The 16598-nt window shown below is 36.8% G+C and overlaps 1 protein-coding gene and 1 long non-coding RNA gene across 3 annotated transcripts; one reads left to right on the top strand and one right to left on the bottom strand.

Moving 5' to 3' along the window:
* Positions 1–531: 531 nt before the first annotated feature.
* On the bottom strand, positions 532–6895 carry LOC306875462. The gene is made up of 3 exons (XR_013784749.1): positions 6715–6895; positions 5772–6203; positions 532–3830 (listed from the first exon to the last, which is right to left on the bottom strand). It is a non-coding gene; the product is annotated as an uncharacterized lncRNA (long non-coding RNA).
* A 1574-nt stretch (positions 6896–8469) lies between these two features.
* On the top strand, positions 8470–15835 carry LOC306875171 (uncharacterized protein). Of its 2 annotated transcripts, none has more exons than XM_079425616.1 (2): positions 8470–8679; positions 11718–15835. In XM_079425616.1, exon 2 carries the CDS (start codon positions 11754–11756, stop codon positions 13641–13643), a length of 1890 nt encoding a protein of 629 aa, XP_079281742.1. In that variant the 5' UTR covers positions 8470–8679; positions 11718–11753; the 3' UTR covers positions 13644–15835. The 2 variants fall into 2 exon arrangements, with proteins under 2 accessions (XP_079281742.1, XP_079281743.1); XM_079425617.1 differs by having other exon boundaries at positions 8517–8640.
* Positions 15836–16598: the final 763 nt, after the last annotated feature.

Here is a 16598-nt window from a genome sequence, read left to right as displayed (position 1 = left end):
TACTTGATCATTTTAAGGCAAGGGGTTTCCTCAATTTTAAGTTAAGTCAATGTATCACTTTTTACAGTGTACATTTTTCACTCAACACGGTGTTAGTGAAATGCAATTTGAAACAATTTCCTCCTAAAAAATAATGTTTCTTGGCGACACTAAGGAAGTGACAACAATTGGGCTTTCTAGAGCATTATGGGAAAATGATCCGAATCTGTTGTAATGTTGAGTGCATTCATCAACCCTGTTATCAAGAAAAATTTATGAAATACAAGTTTATCAGAAACTATAAAACAGGTTTAACTGTTTAAAAAGTTAGTATTTACACTTATAATATTGTTTTAAAATGCCTACATTACCGCTGCGCTGTAAATACAAATCAGTCACATGTGAAAATCTTTTGCAAAATCACCACTTTGTGGCGCACAGGGACGAATAATGCCATTGCCAAGTGGAAATGCGATCTGTTGAACTGCTTGAAGCTTTATATTCCAACAGTTCTTCAGTGTCATTGATGAACGATTAAGAATAAACACCAACCTGTTTGTTGTGGGAGGAGCTTCTCTGAAGGTGTGATTGTGGTGGGAGGAGCTTCTCTGAAGGTGTGATTGTGGTGGGAGGAGCTTCTCTGAAGGTGTGATTGTGGTGGGAGGAGCTTCTCTGAAGGAGTGATTGTTGTGGGAGGAGCTTCACTGAAGGAGAAGCAGATCTGGCAAATTAAAAGATAAATCAGTTACTAAGATTATGATTTTAAAACAATTCACTACCATTAAAAACTCTTTGTGTTCACCTATCTGTCCATTTTGTAAAGTAACTTTTTAGTAAATTAATCAAAGTGTTTTATATCAATTCACAAGTTGTATCTTTTTTATTTTCTAAGAATTTAATTCACATTTAAATTCCTACATTTATCTCTCTTTAATATACAGGCAAAGAAATACAGAACAAAATGTGGGAGAAAACCCACAATTAAAAAGACACCAAATATAAACAAAGTAAGGAAAGAAAAAAAGAATAAACAAATATCATTTTAAAAATTTGGTACTCACCTCTTTCTTGTAATGTCACGATAGCTGATTGTGTCCTTTACTTAAGTCTGCTGACACCAATAAAATGAGCTTAATTTGCCAATTAATGCATCTGAAGTCATTAGCATAATGAATGAGGTGAAATCTATTAAATCTAATCTATCTGGATAGATATCAGCTGATAATATTGATGAGCCTCACACTATAAACACTCATTAAACAAGCCATTCAGGATCAGAAGCAGCTCATCTCACTTAAAAAAAAAAAAGTGTTTGTTGGTAGAAAGTAACTGACTATTTTTACTGAAAGAATATATACAACTGCTCTATTAAAATATTTGGCTATATGATTACTTTGCATAATGATACAGAAAAAAATATTAGGCAATATTAAGACTGACACTAATGATGCTATCATCAACCATTATAATTTTGCATATAAATCTAAACATTGTTAAAATTCCTGATAACAGCATTCATAGCAATTAAGAACATTAGCATATTTTGGTATGTCCATAAACTGGCAAATCAAAGTTTTAGCACCACAAAGCAATATTTATATTTTCAGTGCTCATTATATTCACACGGCGGTATTTATGGTTTAAAATGCTCTTTGTGGCTCAACAAAAAGCTAAATAATCAAACAACTAGCCAATACATTCAAAAACACAAATATGCTCAGATCTAAACAAAGTTTACTCACATGATCATTGTCTGCTGTAAGTGTTTTAATCAGCAGAGGCACAAATAGCGCGGTACCCGACGCAAACAAGGCAGAAATGAACTTTATATATAAACTGAGTTTAATTCTTGAAGCAAATAAAAAAAGGTGACAGATTTCTCCTTTTATTGAGTTACGAGATAAAAAAACAACAACAACAAAGAACGAGTTAGAATTAATTTCTCTTAGAGGTGTTACATCCTATTAGCTTCCTGACCAAGAACAGCTTTGTACATGTAAAAAATGTTTAATTTGAGAAAATTTTACTATACAAAACAATTGAGTTGAGTTGAATCCCACAGATGAAACTCTTGAACTTTAAGATGAACTTTATTCACGGTGAAAACTAGCCCCCGGTTTCACAGACAAGGCTTAAGCTAGTCCCAGACTAAAATGCATGTTTGAGCTGCCTCAACTGAAAATATCTTGCTCTGACATGTCTTAAAATATATCAGTGTCATTGTTCTGTGTCAAGATCTTAATGTTTTCTTCTAAGACAATTTTGCAAAAGTTGCTTAAATATCTTAATTTAACTAAGGCTTAGTCCTGGCTTAAACTAAGCCCCGTTTGTGAAACCGGGCCTCTATGTTTCTTTTTCCTGCTGCTTGTTATGGCTGATTAGGACAGATTTATATAAGAGGTTTTATTGCTCAATGCATTACTGTGATACGTTTAGTGAGGATGGGGCATCTGAAGATGATATTATTGTGACTGATATGGTTGCCTTTCTTGTGGTTTTAGATTTCCTAACTAAATGAATGTCTTGTCGCAGTGTGAATACTTGAAAGGTTTCTCTCCAGCTTCTGGTGCGGTTTCAAATGTTGAGCTGTTAAAAGTCTTTTACTTTGTAGCAATGGTGCTCCCAGCTTCAAAACGTTATAAGCACCAGCACAAATTAAAACCTTCAACAAATCAAAACCTGATCCTGAATTCCAATGTGCAAGCAAATGGGCTAAATCGGATTGCTGTTTTATATTTATAATATATTTTAAGCAAAAGGCAAGGAAGATTAAAATATGAGTACATTAACATGATGTTTATTTGCTCTATTACAGGCCGAACTCTCTCTAGCTATTTAAATTTAGAGGCAACCACTGCATTTCAATAACGATCCAAACAAAGATGGTGCATACAATTTCAAAATCTGAAGAAAAAACAGAACAGCCTGACTTCATCTTAGTGAAATTAAACTACGTAAAACATCAGATGGGCTGAATTATAACAAATTCACTCTCTGCCAGCAGGTGGCGCTTAAGGATCAGCAGCGATAAAGCGTTTCTTTAGTTACCGCTGTATACAAAGCAGTGCTTGCACTTATAAATAACACTTTAATATGTATTATAGGGAGGTAAGATGAAAAACAAATATCTAGATTTTTCTGAAGACAATCAGAAACATACTCGGGGATATATTCATATAAACCCCACACCTAATTCAGTATTTAAGATTTGACCTGCTCTGCCTACCACAGTATTATCTCCTCTATCTCATCCATGCATCCGTCTTCAGGGTCTCTGGCCTCTGTTAACGCCCATTGACAGACTTCTGAAGTGCTTCCGCATAAAAAATATGAATGTGGTTTCTCCTTTGAATGAACTTTCATGTGCTTCTTTAGGCCTGAAGCCCACAGAAATGTTTTGTTGCATTGATCACATGTATGCAGCTCCTCTACACTGTGGCTGTTCATGTGGTCCTTAAGGTGTGACGATTGTCTGAAACGCTTCCCGCACTGATCACACGTGTACGGTTTCTCTCCAGTGTGGATCTTCATGTGAACCTTGAGACTCTGTTTGTATGCAAAACACTTTCCACATTGATCACATGGGTGTGGCTTCTCTACACTGTGGACGTTCATGTGGTCCTTAAGGTGTCCTTGTTGTCTGAAACTCTTCCCGCACTGATCACATGTGAATGGTTTCTCTCCAGTGTGGATCCTCATGTGAATCTTGAGACTCTTCTTGCATGTTAAACTCTTTCCACACTGAACACAGGTGAAACTTTTCTTGTCTCTTCTTTTCAGTAAAGAAACTCTTTCAGTCTGTGACTTGACATCGATTTTTCCATTTTTGACATGTTTCTCCATCTCCAGGTCTGAAATGAAAATTAAATAGACACATTATGAATCTTAAAAATCAGAGAGAAATGTGAGGTGAAATGTCATAAATGTGAACTTGAAAGTAGGGGCTACACAAGGTTCTGAACATTTGATGCATTACAGGTACAAACCCCATGTTTTCCCGCTTTACCTAACCGATACACACGAGTCCGGTGGAGAGAACAAAGTTCTTCAGTAGCTGTGGAACTGCAGTGTGATGATTTGTGAGTTGTTTATAATGTAAAGCCATGTGAGAACAAAGTTTTTTTTTATTTTTCACTATATTTTTTTAACATTTCAAGTTATTTCCATTTCTGACCAAAGCAAGTAGTAATTGATAACATAAATACACAAGTGTGATTTTCGTTTCGTACATATAAAATATATATATATATAAAAAAAACCATCTGCAAACGAGACTTCAAAAAAAAAAAAAAGGCAGAATGAAGCCAGAATTGGTTCATATTCGCGATGTATCTGAAGCTAAACTATTATTTATTATTATTGTGGGGAAGTCGTGGCCTAATGGTTAGAGAGCTGGACTTGTAATCCAAAGGTTGCGGGTTCGAGTCTCGGGCCGGCAGGGATTGTAGGTGGGGGGAGTGAATGTCCAGCGCTCTCTCCACCCTCAATACCACGACTGAGGTGCCCTTGAGCAAGACACCGAACCCCCAACTGCTCCCCGGGCGCCGCAGCATAAATGGCTGCCCACTGCTCCGGGTGTGTGTGTGTGTGTTCACTGCTGTGTGTGTGTGTGCACGTTGGATGGGTTAAATGCAGAGCACGAATTCTGAGTATGGGTCACCATACTTGGCCGTATGTCACTTCACTTTCACTTTCATTAGGTAAAATTGTATTTCACACATTCCAATATTGACAGAAACAAAATCAAGATGAGCAAAAATGTACCACAGTGGACTGGTGCTCACACTGAACAGATGGATTGTAATACAGACTAGATCAGATTATGCTCGATCCAAGCATTCAGTTAGTTTTATAGGGTTTTATAATGTTTGAGAAGTGTGTTGTGAATGTCAATAATTTTATATGATCTGAACAGGAACTGTTGAGGTAAAGCGTCCCTGCTGATAAGAAACAAATGTGAGTGGAGCAGGAGATAAAGAGCTGTTTTATTCGCAATCAACCTTTTTTTTAAACTCATTCAGTTCCTTTTAGGGCACAAAAATCATTTGTTAGTGTTAGTTTTCATGTGGATGACATGCAGCTGCATATACAGTGTTATCTACAATATAATATACAGTGTTGCTTGGGTTTGTTTCACGCAAGACGCGCATCCGCGAGAGACCAAGAAACTAGCCGAAAGAGACCAACGCACCCGCGAGAGAGAAAGAGACAAACATTTGTTCTTCATTTATGTTATGTTCATTTTGCACAGTTTTAATTGTGCAACGCAAATGTAAAAACATATCGCAATAAAAAGAATAAGACTCTCTTTATTGTTCATTATACAAATTGCACAGGTAATACAAACATGCTAACCTGTGATAAAACTTTGTAATCTTGTTATTTATGTGGGGAGAGTTAACTTAAGCAGTGCTATTGTATTTCAATTAGGTTTATTTTTGTATTCATTTCAGTTTTCATCAGAAAATTTGACCATTTATTAGTTTTTATATAAAACACTATTTCGATAAAGTCTTTGTTGAATAATGAAAGAACTTGTGGGTTTAAACTTGAAGACTCCAAAGACTGGTTAAAGCGCCACTTAGCGATAAAAGGCAATAAATACACGCAGCGGTAAAAGTATTATTCTGGCTGACTACTTACTCTGTAGAGTCTCCCCAATATTATTTATTGGTTTAACGACGTTCATTCACAACAAGGTTTTTGTACTACAGACACTAAATTTGAAGAACTGCTTGAAGCTTTATATTCTTAATATTCTTCAGCCTCATTGATGAAGTATAAACACCAACCTGTTTGTTCTTCAGTGTGTTTCATTCTGCAGGGTTCTGGATCTCTCATGTTCTCTCTGTCCTTCAATAAACTCTGTCTCTGCAGATTTCACTTCTTCCTGATGCTCTGATGCTCGTCTTCACTTGTAGACTGATGAGAATATTCCAGCATTTATTGCTGAACTGCAGTGGGAGGAGCTTCACTGAAGGTGTTATTGTTGTGGGAGGAGCTTCACTGAAGATGTGATTGTTGTGGGAGGAGCTTCACTGAAGGAGTGATTGTTGTGGGAGGAGCTTCACTGAAGGTGCGCTTGTTGTGGGAGGAGCTTCACTGAAGGTGCGCTTGTTGTGGGAGGAGCTTCACTGAAGGTGCGCTTGTTGTGGGAGGAGCTTCACTGAAGGTGCGCTTGTTGTGGGAGGAGCTTCACTGAAGGTGGAGCAGATCTGCCAAAACTAAGATAAATCAGTTAGTTTGTTTTTACACTAATTCACACATTATTGAGGTCTATCTATCCTTTCATCAAGCCATTCAGGATCAGCAGCAGTTCATCTCTCTTTTTATTTAAGTATTTGTGGGTAGAAAATTATATTTGCTGAAAGAAATTATTTTGCATAATATGATACAGAAAGAATATAAAGGTAGTGACACAACATATTTATCAACCATTACATATATATATATATATATATATATATATATATATATATATATATATATATACACACACACACACACACACACACACACATATATTTATTTATTTATTTTGCATGTGTATCTAAAAACATTGTTATAATTCCTGATAACTGCATTCATAGCAATTAAATGATTAGATCACTAACACATCTTTTTAAAAATCAACTTCATATATATCTATATTCACTGAGGCTCAACAAACAATCAAACAACCAATGTCTACATAAAAAGACAAATAAGCTCAGTTCTTAAACAAATGTTACTCACATGCTCATTGTCTGCTGCATGCGTTTTAATCAGCAGGGGCACAAATAACGCCGTACCCGACGAAAACAAGGCAGAAATGACCTTTAAATAAAATCTGTTTGGTTGTATAAACACAAGAAAGCAGCGTGAATGACCAGACTCGACGCTGGCTGAGCGTGCGTGCGTGCGTGGTGACATCATCACCGAGAGCCGCGCTGGTTGCCAAGTCCTCGGTTTTCCTGACGGACGCCTACCGAAACCCGACTGGGCTAGTTTATACAATTTTGATATTGCAATATTTACCATTATATAATAAGAGGAGCATAGAAAAGTTTATGAAAGTGTCACTCCACAATACAATAGCAACATATATAAATATGTATAGTATTTTTGTTACATTAATCAGTGTCTAGCACACCTTCCTGAGGAAAGGATATGGACCAGAAGACATTGCAGTTACTACATGATAATTAGACAGAATTAAAGAAGTTACAGATCTATACTTGTGCTCTTATTATTTCACTTATTTTGCCTTTAATGTAAATAAACATGTGCAAACAATATACTTGCTCTTGTGAATTTATTTAGATGTTAATTACATTAAATCTGTCCCAGCCACTGCTACTTTATTAGAAAAGTACCCTACTGGTCCAGGGACAGTAATATAAAATAATAATAATATAAATATTACTTTAAAAATAATATAATAATGTTTATAGACACAGACAGTTTTAGTAATATTTTTAATATTTAAATATTTATTCATGATAAAATAATTACTTTATAATTGTATTGGAGTCTTACACACATGCCATAGACAACAAATCCTTTTTTGAGTCTCAGTTAAAAAAATTTAATTAAGCCAAACATTAATAAAAGATGCATAAAATTCAGTAAAGTTTCATAACATCTCAAGTCCAAGTCTAATCAGTCTGTATTAATCTTTGATCTAAAAAATAACCTTAATTTTTATATATCCCAATGATACTAAAAACATATGTCAAGTTGCAAGACAACTTGCTGTCCAATTAAAATGAAAAAAAAAACAACAACAACAAATAAAACAAACAAAAAAATACAATATAATTTGTCTATTGTAAAAAAGTACATAGTTCATGTCCCATGTTAATGCTGATTAAAACAGATTTACACACAAGATATTTTATAGCTCAATTCAGAGGCATAGCTTCTGGGTACACAAGGTATGCATGAGCATATGGACCCGGGCAGATTGGGGGCCCAACAAGGGACATATATTCGTGGCCACGATACATATATATTTTTGTCTGCATGTAATATGCAGGGCTCCATAATTTCTTGCATGGATTTGTATATTGTAGGACTGCAAAACGATTAATCGCGATTAATCCATTCAAAATAAAAGTTTATGTTTACACACTATATGTGTGTGTACTGTGTATATGTATTATATTATATAGAAATACACACACATATAAAACCATCTAAAACCATCTTTTATGATCCTTTAATTCTTGCAAGAACGGTCAATGTAACACACAGACGCTCTGTAGTGAGAAAGACAGGAGAAAACAAAAAGTAAATTAAATAAAAAATGCATGGATGGTTTAAAGATTGATTATGCTTTTTTTTGTTGCTCTTCTGGTTGCATTTTTTATTTCATTTACTTTTTGTTTTCTGTGTATGTCTTAGCCCCGCTTATAAGGTTTTTTTTTGCCAATTTGTTTTTGTAAATTTGTTATACTATTAAAAAAAATACAAAACTCCACACTGAAGCGCGCGCGCGCGGATGATGACGTCATCACCGCGAGGCGAAACCAGAGTCCTGCTCACGTGTCGAACTCGGCTGTTCGCGGATGCATATGCTTTGAAAAGCTGTGCGCGAGACGGACTGGAACGGAAAACCGCCATAAAACTCCGAAAAAAAGAAGAAGAAGAAGAAGACTGGAACGGAACGCGGAAAGTGAAGTATACGCTTCTTGTATACTCGTGTATAGCTTGTTTCAGGTGTGTTTAATTAGGGTTGAAGCAAACATCTGCAGTGCTGTTGTAGTTGGAGCTTCTTCTCTCTGTTTATGTCTAGGGGCTAACGTTGCTAATCCAAACCAGTCTAAAAATGGTTCTGTATTTGCTCGCTTTGTGAGTATTTGCAGCACGTGCTGTCAAACTGATGAAGATGTTTTTTTAATATATATATTTGCATGTGTTTTCTAAAGTTGCAGCTCATTTTATCTGTGTCAACAGACTTAAACGACACAATGAGACATTGTGACATCTGCAAGAATTAACAATCATAACAGCATTCATTCATTAGTCTGTGACAAACCATGTTTCATATAAAACACAAACATATCTAAGTCAATTAGCAGATCGTTTCTTAAATAGATTTTTACATATGTGTGAACCGTGTGATTTAAATTTCTATATATTTGCTGCTTATTTTCCATAATGTATATATTCTTTATTTTCCATATGTTCTATTTGCATGGGAGTGGACCTTCAGTATTTTCTCTATGCACGTGGCTTGGGGTGCTTTCACATCTGTAGTTAGGTTCATTAGCCGTTTTGGTTCCTTTTCACACCACACTGTTTGCTCTGGTCCGAACCAGCTGAAACGAACCAAAATGCAGTCATGTGACAACATCCGCTTCACTTGTTGGCTAGATGTGTCTTTGAACCGTTCCCCAAACTGCTTTTCGATTGGTCAGAAAGAGCGTGCGGGAAAATTAATATGGTCATCAGACCAAATTTCTAATGAGGCTCCGCACCTCCTCATGACCCCAAGTTTGTCCGCGACCTGCCATGCTAAACTGCAAACTGTCAACAAACACTTCCTCATCCCATAATGCACAGCGCAGCTGGTTTAGTCCAAAAATGCACAGTTCTTTTTGCAGTTGGGTCTGTTTGAGGTCGGATCGCGTTCTCACCACAAACAAACCGCTCCAGGGTTCGTTTGAAAGCGTGCCGAGACCACCTCTTCAAGGAGGTCTCGGTACGCTTGTTTGGTCCGCTTTTGGTGCGCTCCCAAGTGCGATTGCTGCTTTCTCACCTGCCCAATGAACCGCACCGAGAGGGAAGACGAACTCTAGTGCGATTCAACCGAACTAAATGAGGCAGGTGTGAAAGCACCCTACACCTTCTGTTAGCATTCCTCTAGCAGTGGAATGGCTAAAACCGGCTAGAACTAGTTTGAAGGGATAAAGCTGAAGGTCAAAGTAGATATTTCCCAGTAAAACAGAGACTCTACTGATTTGCCTCCTGTCTTTCTCACTACAGAGCTTCTGTGTGTTAGATTGACCGTTCTTGCAAGAAGTAAAGGATCATAAAGATGGTTTTTCATTCTCGGTTTCACATTTAATTACAAATGTAGAATTTTTCCACATGAGAGATTCAGAGCCCTGCAGAATGAAACGCACTGAAGAACAAACAGGTTGGTGTTTATTCGTAGTTATTCATCACCAAGATGAAAAAAGTGCAGTAAAATACACTTTAAAAAAGGATTCTTTAGTACTTCTTAAGATCTTTAGAACATCTAGACTAAGTGTAGGGGAGAGCGGGGCACAAAGTAACACTTTTTGACTTTCTCAAATTGTGTAAATCCAGTTTGTGTTCAGAGTATATTTTTTTTATTTAATTTCACACTTGTCTAGTAGAAATATGTCGCTTTGTTTCATAAATACAGTGTATTTGTTTTTCTTTATTTACCTTCAAAAATTGGAAGTGAAATGTGACAACATGCCCCGTAGGTGGGGTACATTATAACAGCTGAGGGGCACGGTGTAACATGACCATATGACAGCCTAAAATGTTATCTGATCTTATGAAAAAAATATACAAGATAAACTAAAATATTTTGTCAGTAAAATAAAATATTTATTTAAAATAAAATAATGGCGTTTTTTAATAATTAAAAGTAATCAGATTTTTGAGTTTGACAATGAACACATTGCAACCATACCTGGGACGGCCCTATAAACGAGCCAAAATGCTTTCCATGTCTTGAAATAATAATTTCTGAACATTAAACAATGATTGTCAGTCTTTATTCACCTGTTTCTTGTCGTTTCTCATTAAAATGTATAAAGTAATTAGTGTGAATTACATCTCTAATGTCATAGAATAGCACGGCAGGGCAGATTGTAACGCAGTGTTACAACTTACCCCATCTGTGCAACTTTAATTTAAAACCGGTTAGTGTCTTCTGCTAGTTATCGAGGCATTAAACAACTATCTAAACTGAGAAATAACAGATTGAAGATTAAAATAATAGCAGATTTGTCTAATTAGTTTAAATTAGTAATAAAAACTGAGATGAAAATTTTTGGCACCTGCAGGGCAGGAGGTCCTCCAGGACAGGTTAGGGAAGCACTAGTTTAGAGACTTCCTCTTCTGTTGGAGGAGAGAGGATGGTCAGCTGTGAGTGTTTGCTCTGAGTCCCAGGGTAAGCAGAGCTGAGAACTGACTGCTGATGGATGTGGTTTTGTTAGTGAAGTGATTTAGCAAAATCATCGGCAGTTAAAGAGGTGGTGGAGGGGGAGTTGAATGTTTTGAAGAGTTTATGTGTGTCTGATGCACTGTGAATCTTGGTGTGGAAGAAGGTAGTTTGGGCAGCGTGAACTTTAGAGGAAAATGAAGATAGCAGTGATTGATACCTGCTGAGATCAGCGGAGTCTTTTGATTTGCGCCATTTTCGCTCCGCTGCACTGACGTTCTTTAAAGTGGGTGCATTTTTTCAGCACAATTAATTTATGTAAGGCAATTGTGGAGTTGATTTAATATATTCAATAGTTCTTACTATAAAAACATGACATTTGTGCCTGTTATGTTAAAAAATAACTGGAAGATCAATGTACCTCATTCATGGAACGTTTCAGAGACATTTAAATGAATAAAAATGCATCAACATGAGGACATTTTTGTAAAACAATTGTCTACTTTGCACTGTTACATCAGGGTTCACATTTATGTCCTTTCTTTTCACATTTCTCTGTGATTTACTGAGAATTAAACATTTTCCTTTTTTCTATTTCATTTTACTATTTCAGAGTTGATTGAAGAAAACGAGAAGAATGAAAAACTGAATGAAGAGGAGAAACATCATGTCAAGAGTCAAGAAATCTTTCACCTGCACTCAGTGTGGAAAGAGTTTGACAAGTAAACAGAGTCTCAAGGTTCACACGAGGATCCACACTGGAGAGAAACCATTCACATGTGATCAGTGCGGGAAGAGTTTCACAGACTCATCAAAACTTAAGATCCACATGAACATCCACACTAGAGAGAAACTGCATGAATGTGATCAATGTGGAAAAACATTTTTAAGGGCTTCAGGCCTGAAGGAGCACCTGAAAGTTCATTCAAAGGAGAAACCACATTCATGTTCTTTCTGTGGAAATAGTTTTTCACTTCTGCAGAATTTAAAACTACATCAGAAGATACACACTGGTGTGAGAGAATATATGTGCTTTGAGTGTGAGAAGACTTTTATTACAGCTGCAGATTTGAAGCGGCACCAGAGGATCCACACTGGAGAGAAACCTTACAAGTGTTCACACTGCGACAAGAGATTCAATCATTCAGGACATCTGAAAACACATGAGAGGATCCACACTGGAGAGAAACCTTACAAGTGTTCACACTGCAACAAGAGATTCAGTCGGTCAGAAACCCTGAAAACACATGAGAGGGTCCACACTGGAGAGAAACCTTACTCGTGTGATCAGTGCGGGAAGAGTTTCAGACAAAAAGAAAAAATGAAGGTACACATGAGAGTTCATACGGGAGAGAAACCGTTCACATGTGACCAATGCGGGAAGAGTTTCGCATATTCATCAACCCTGCAGAGACACGTGAACATCCACACTGAAGAGAAGCTGCACACATGTGATCAGTGCGGAAAAACATTTTTGAGGGCTTCATACCTGAAGAAGCACCTGAAAGTTCATACGAAGGAGAAACCACATTCATGTTCTTTATGTGGAAAGAGATTTTCACTGCTGCAAAGTTTAAAACTACATCAGAAGATACACACTGGTGTGAGAAATTATATGTGCTTTGAGTGTGAGAAGACTTTTATAACAGCTAAAGAATTGAATCAGCACCAGAGGACCCACACTGGAGAGAAACCTCACAAGTGTTCACACTGCGACAAGAGATTCAGTCATTCAGGAGAACTGAAAAGACATGAGAGGATCCACACTGGAGAGAAACCTTACAAGTGTTCACACTGCAACAAGAGATTCAGTCGGTTAGATACCCTGAAAACACATGAGAGGATCCACACTGGAGAGAAACCATATGCGTGTGATCAGTGCGGGAAGTGTTTTGCACAAAAAGGACACCTCACTGCGCATCTGAACGGTCATACGGGAGAGAAACCGTTCACATGTGATCAATGTGGGACGAGTTTTGCACAATCATCAATCCTTAAGAAACACAAGAACATCCACACTGGAGAGAAACCGTTCGCATGTGATCAATGTGGGAAGAGTTTTGCACGATTAACAATTCTTAAGACACACATGAACATCCACACTGGAGAGAAATCGTTCACATGTGATCAGTGCAGGAAGAGTTTCACCCAACAAAGATTCCTTAAAATACACATGAACATCCACACTCGAGAAAAGCTGCACACATGTGAGCTGTGTGGAAAAACATGTTTGTGGGCTTCAAACCTGAAGAATCACCTGAAAGTTCATACAAAAGTGAAACCACATTCATGTTCTTTTTGTGGAAAGAGTTTTTCACAGCTGCAGAATTTAAAAGTCCATCAGAAGATACACACTGGTGTGAAAGAATATATGTGCTTTGAGTGTGAGAAGACTTTTATTACAGCTAAAGAATTGAATCAGCACCAGAGGACCCACACTGGAGAGAAACCTTACAAGTGTTCACACTGCAACAAGAGATTCAGTCAGCTGGGATCCCTGAAAACACATGAGAAGATCCACACTGGAGATAAACCTTAAATGTGATCAATGTGGGAAAACATTTTTGAGGGCTTCAGTCCTGAAGAAGCACGTGAAAGTTCGTTCAAAGGAGAAACCACATTCATGTTCTTTATATGGAAAGAGATTTTCACGGCTGAAAGGTTGAAAAGTTAATCACTGGCAGAGTTGGGTAGAGTATCCAAAAACTGTACTCAAGTAAAATTAATAATCTTTATATTTACTAAAAAAATGTCCAAAGAAAATATTACTGAAGTAGCGAGTTACTAGTGTAGGGAAATTTCAATTAATCTGTTAATCTTATTTTATTCATATTTACTTCATATATTTACTGCAATATCTTCCATATTTTTCATTTTATACTATGAACTGTCGTGTGAGTATTTACGAATGAGGCCTACTTCAGTCTGAATATGGGAAGATGTCACAAATACCTGCTTGTTCTCGCTTGCTTAGGAAAAACAGGATAACATGAGAATTTAGGGATGACGCTATGTGAGGAATGAAGTGTTTATCAAGCTTCCTCAAGCTATATATGGTAATATTGGAAGACAGCTATTGAAAACAATAGGCCAAAAGAGTATAAAAGCAGAGAAGCATGCTCAGTTATTTTTGCCAGACATATGGCGGAGCTCACTGCTGTCTGTCTGAACTTCTTGCAAAAATAAAAAAATCAGAAGACTGCCTCCGACAGTGTTCTTTATTGAAGAGAAAAATATCTATCTGGACAAATAGACTTGAATTCCATAACTTTTTGCCAGCACGGTCTGTAGATGATCTGAGGCAATTTTGGTGAGAATCGGACAAACAGTTTAGGACGAGTTTGAAAACGTAGGTTTTACGAACAATTGAAAATAGCGAAAAAACTAAACCTTGCGATTTTTGAATTCTGGACTTCATTCTACTCAGCTTGAGCCAAGGATTCAGAAGAAAAAGTTTTCATTTTGTGGCTTACGGTTCAAAAGTTATTATTAACATAAAAATGAGTGAAACTTTAGACAAGTGGTGGCCAAGAGAGTTTGAGATAGAGGCTACAAATTTACTGTGCTTCGAATTGACACTGTCCTCTATCAGTGTGCCAAACCGTACAACTTTCCAGCAAGCGGTTCTATGGGCTGCCATAGACGCAGTGGCGGAAGAATAATTATAAGAAGAATCCTAACGGATACAATAGGTGCCTAAGCATCTGCGGTGCTTGGCCCCTAATTATAGTGGCATTCACTCAAAACATATTTTATAAACGCCCAGCCTAAACATTTAGAGTGAAACTGAAACTAGGGGCGTGGTTGCTGGAAAATGCACAATACTTTACTTACTTTACTTTTAAGACTTACAAATAAGAAAAAGTAACTAAAACTAAAAGTTACAACTCTATAAATACTATATACCTACATGTTTAAGAAAATAAAGAAATTAAATAAAATTGACACATGCATATAACATTTCAATAATAAACAAATAAATGGAAAAACTAAAATAAAAAGCGATACTTCTATCCCTTGCCGGTGTCCCTGTCCGGTGGAGTCGCACGGTAGAGTTGATGGTCTTTACACTCTTTACTTTTTACTTTTAGTCATTTAGCAGACGCTTTTGTCCAAAACAAAACTCACTTGCCTTTTCTTATTTGTCACCAATCCTAATGTGCATGCTTTGCGCTTGACCTTGATTGCTTTATATAAGTCGCCTTGGAAATCGCAGCACGTTTCAGATGAAAAAACCTCCCGCAATTTATAATCCAGAAAAAACAGTCCTATATCCATTTTCATAAAAATGTGTGTGGAAAACATTAGAAAAAAGCATATCTTTGCAAGATTAACGCAACTCAAAAATAGACTAGGCCCCTATCTTTAGTGAAGCGGCATGGAGAGCTGCTTCTGAAACGTGTCGCGCCATGGCTGGTGTAAACATAAGCATTGACTGGAGTGGCTGAGGCGGGACGGTGTAAATCAGGGGTTATGTACCGCAATACATGCTACAGCGTCATCTATTGGATTTTACTGATATTGCATCAAATTAGCTATTTTGGACCAACTGCCTCACGGGCTATATGAAAACACCTGTAGTTTGCCCACCTCTGCAGATTCATATAATTTTTAAAAATCCCTCACGGGCCGCCACAGGAATGATAGTGGGCCGCAGTTTGGACACCCCTGAATTAAACAGTCATTACATTACATGTGTACTCAGTAATGCTAACAACACCCTGGGTACACCTTTGGATAAAATAAAAAAAAATAGGAAAGATAAGAAACAGGATCTCTTAATGTGTCACTAACTTTACGCAATCCGTCCAATGAAAGATGCACGGGTGTACATGCCACCACATGTACATGTGACAAAACACACCCAATAAGCAGTTAACTTAGACAAAATCTAAAAAAATATATAAATTTATACTTATTTGTATAATTACTCACCGATATTAAGGAATCATTTTGACGATGTCCTGACAGAACTATGTTTTTTCACAAGGTATTTTTTCTACCACAACTACCAAATCTGATGAACTGCTTGAAGCTTTATATTCTTGTTGTTCTCCAGCCTCACTGATGAAGGATGAAGAATAAACACCAACCTGTTTGTTCTTCAGTGTGTTTCATTCTGCAGGGTTCTGGATCTCTCATGTTCTCTCTGTCCTTCAATAAACTCTGTCTCTGCAGATTTCACTTCTTCCTGATGCTCGACTTCACTTGTAGGCCGAAATAAAAGTTAATATATCCATTCCTGATTAACATTTTACAGTAATTAATATTATTACGGTAATATTAATATTCACACGTCTAAAGTAACTTTTAAGTAAATAAATTGCAAAATTGTTTCATACTAATTCACAAATTGGAATTCATTTTATTTCAAATAATTTTATCCACATATTTTAACTCCTTAACTCACAAAGATTGGGGACGGCCTCAGATTAATGATGTTTCACTTTAACTGCACATAAAAACATCACACTCTTACTTGATCTGGACAAAC

The sequence above is a fragment of the Barbus barbus genome (assembly GCF_936440315.1).
Source record: "Barbus barbus genome assembly, chromosome: 9".
Taxonomy (NCBI): Eukaryota; Metazoa; Chordata; class Actinopteri; order Cypriniformes; family Cyprinidae; genus Barbus; species Barbus barbus.
Note: the sequence above shows the minus strand (reverse complement) of the source record. Positions and strands in the feature narration are given on the sequence as shown.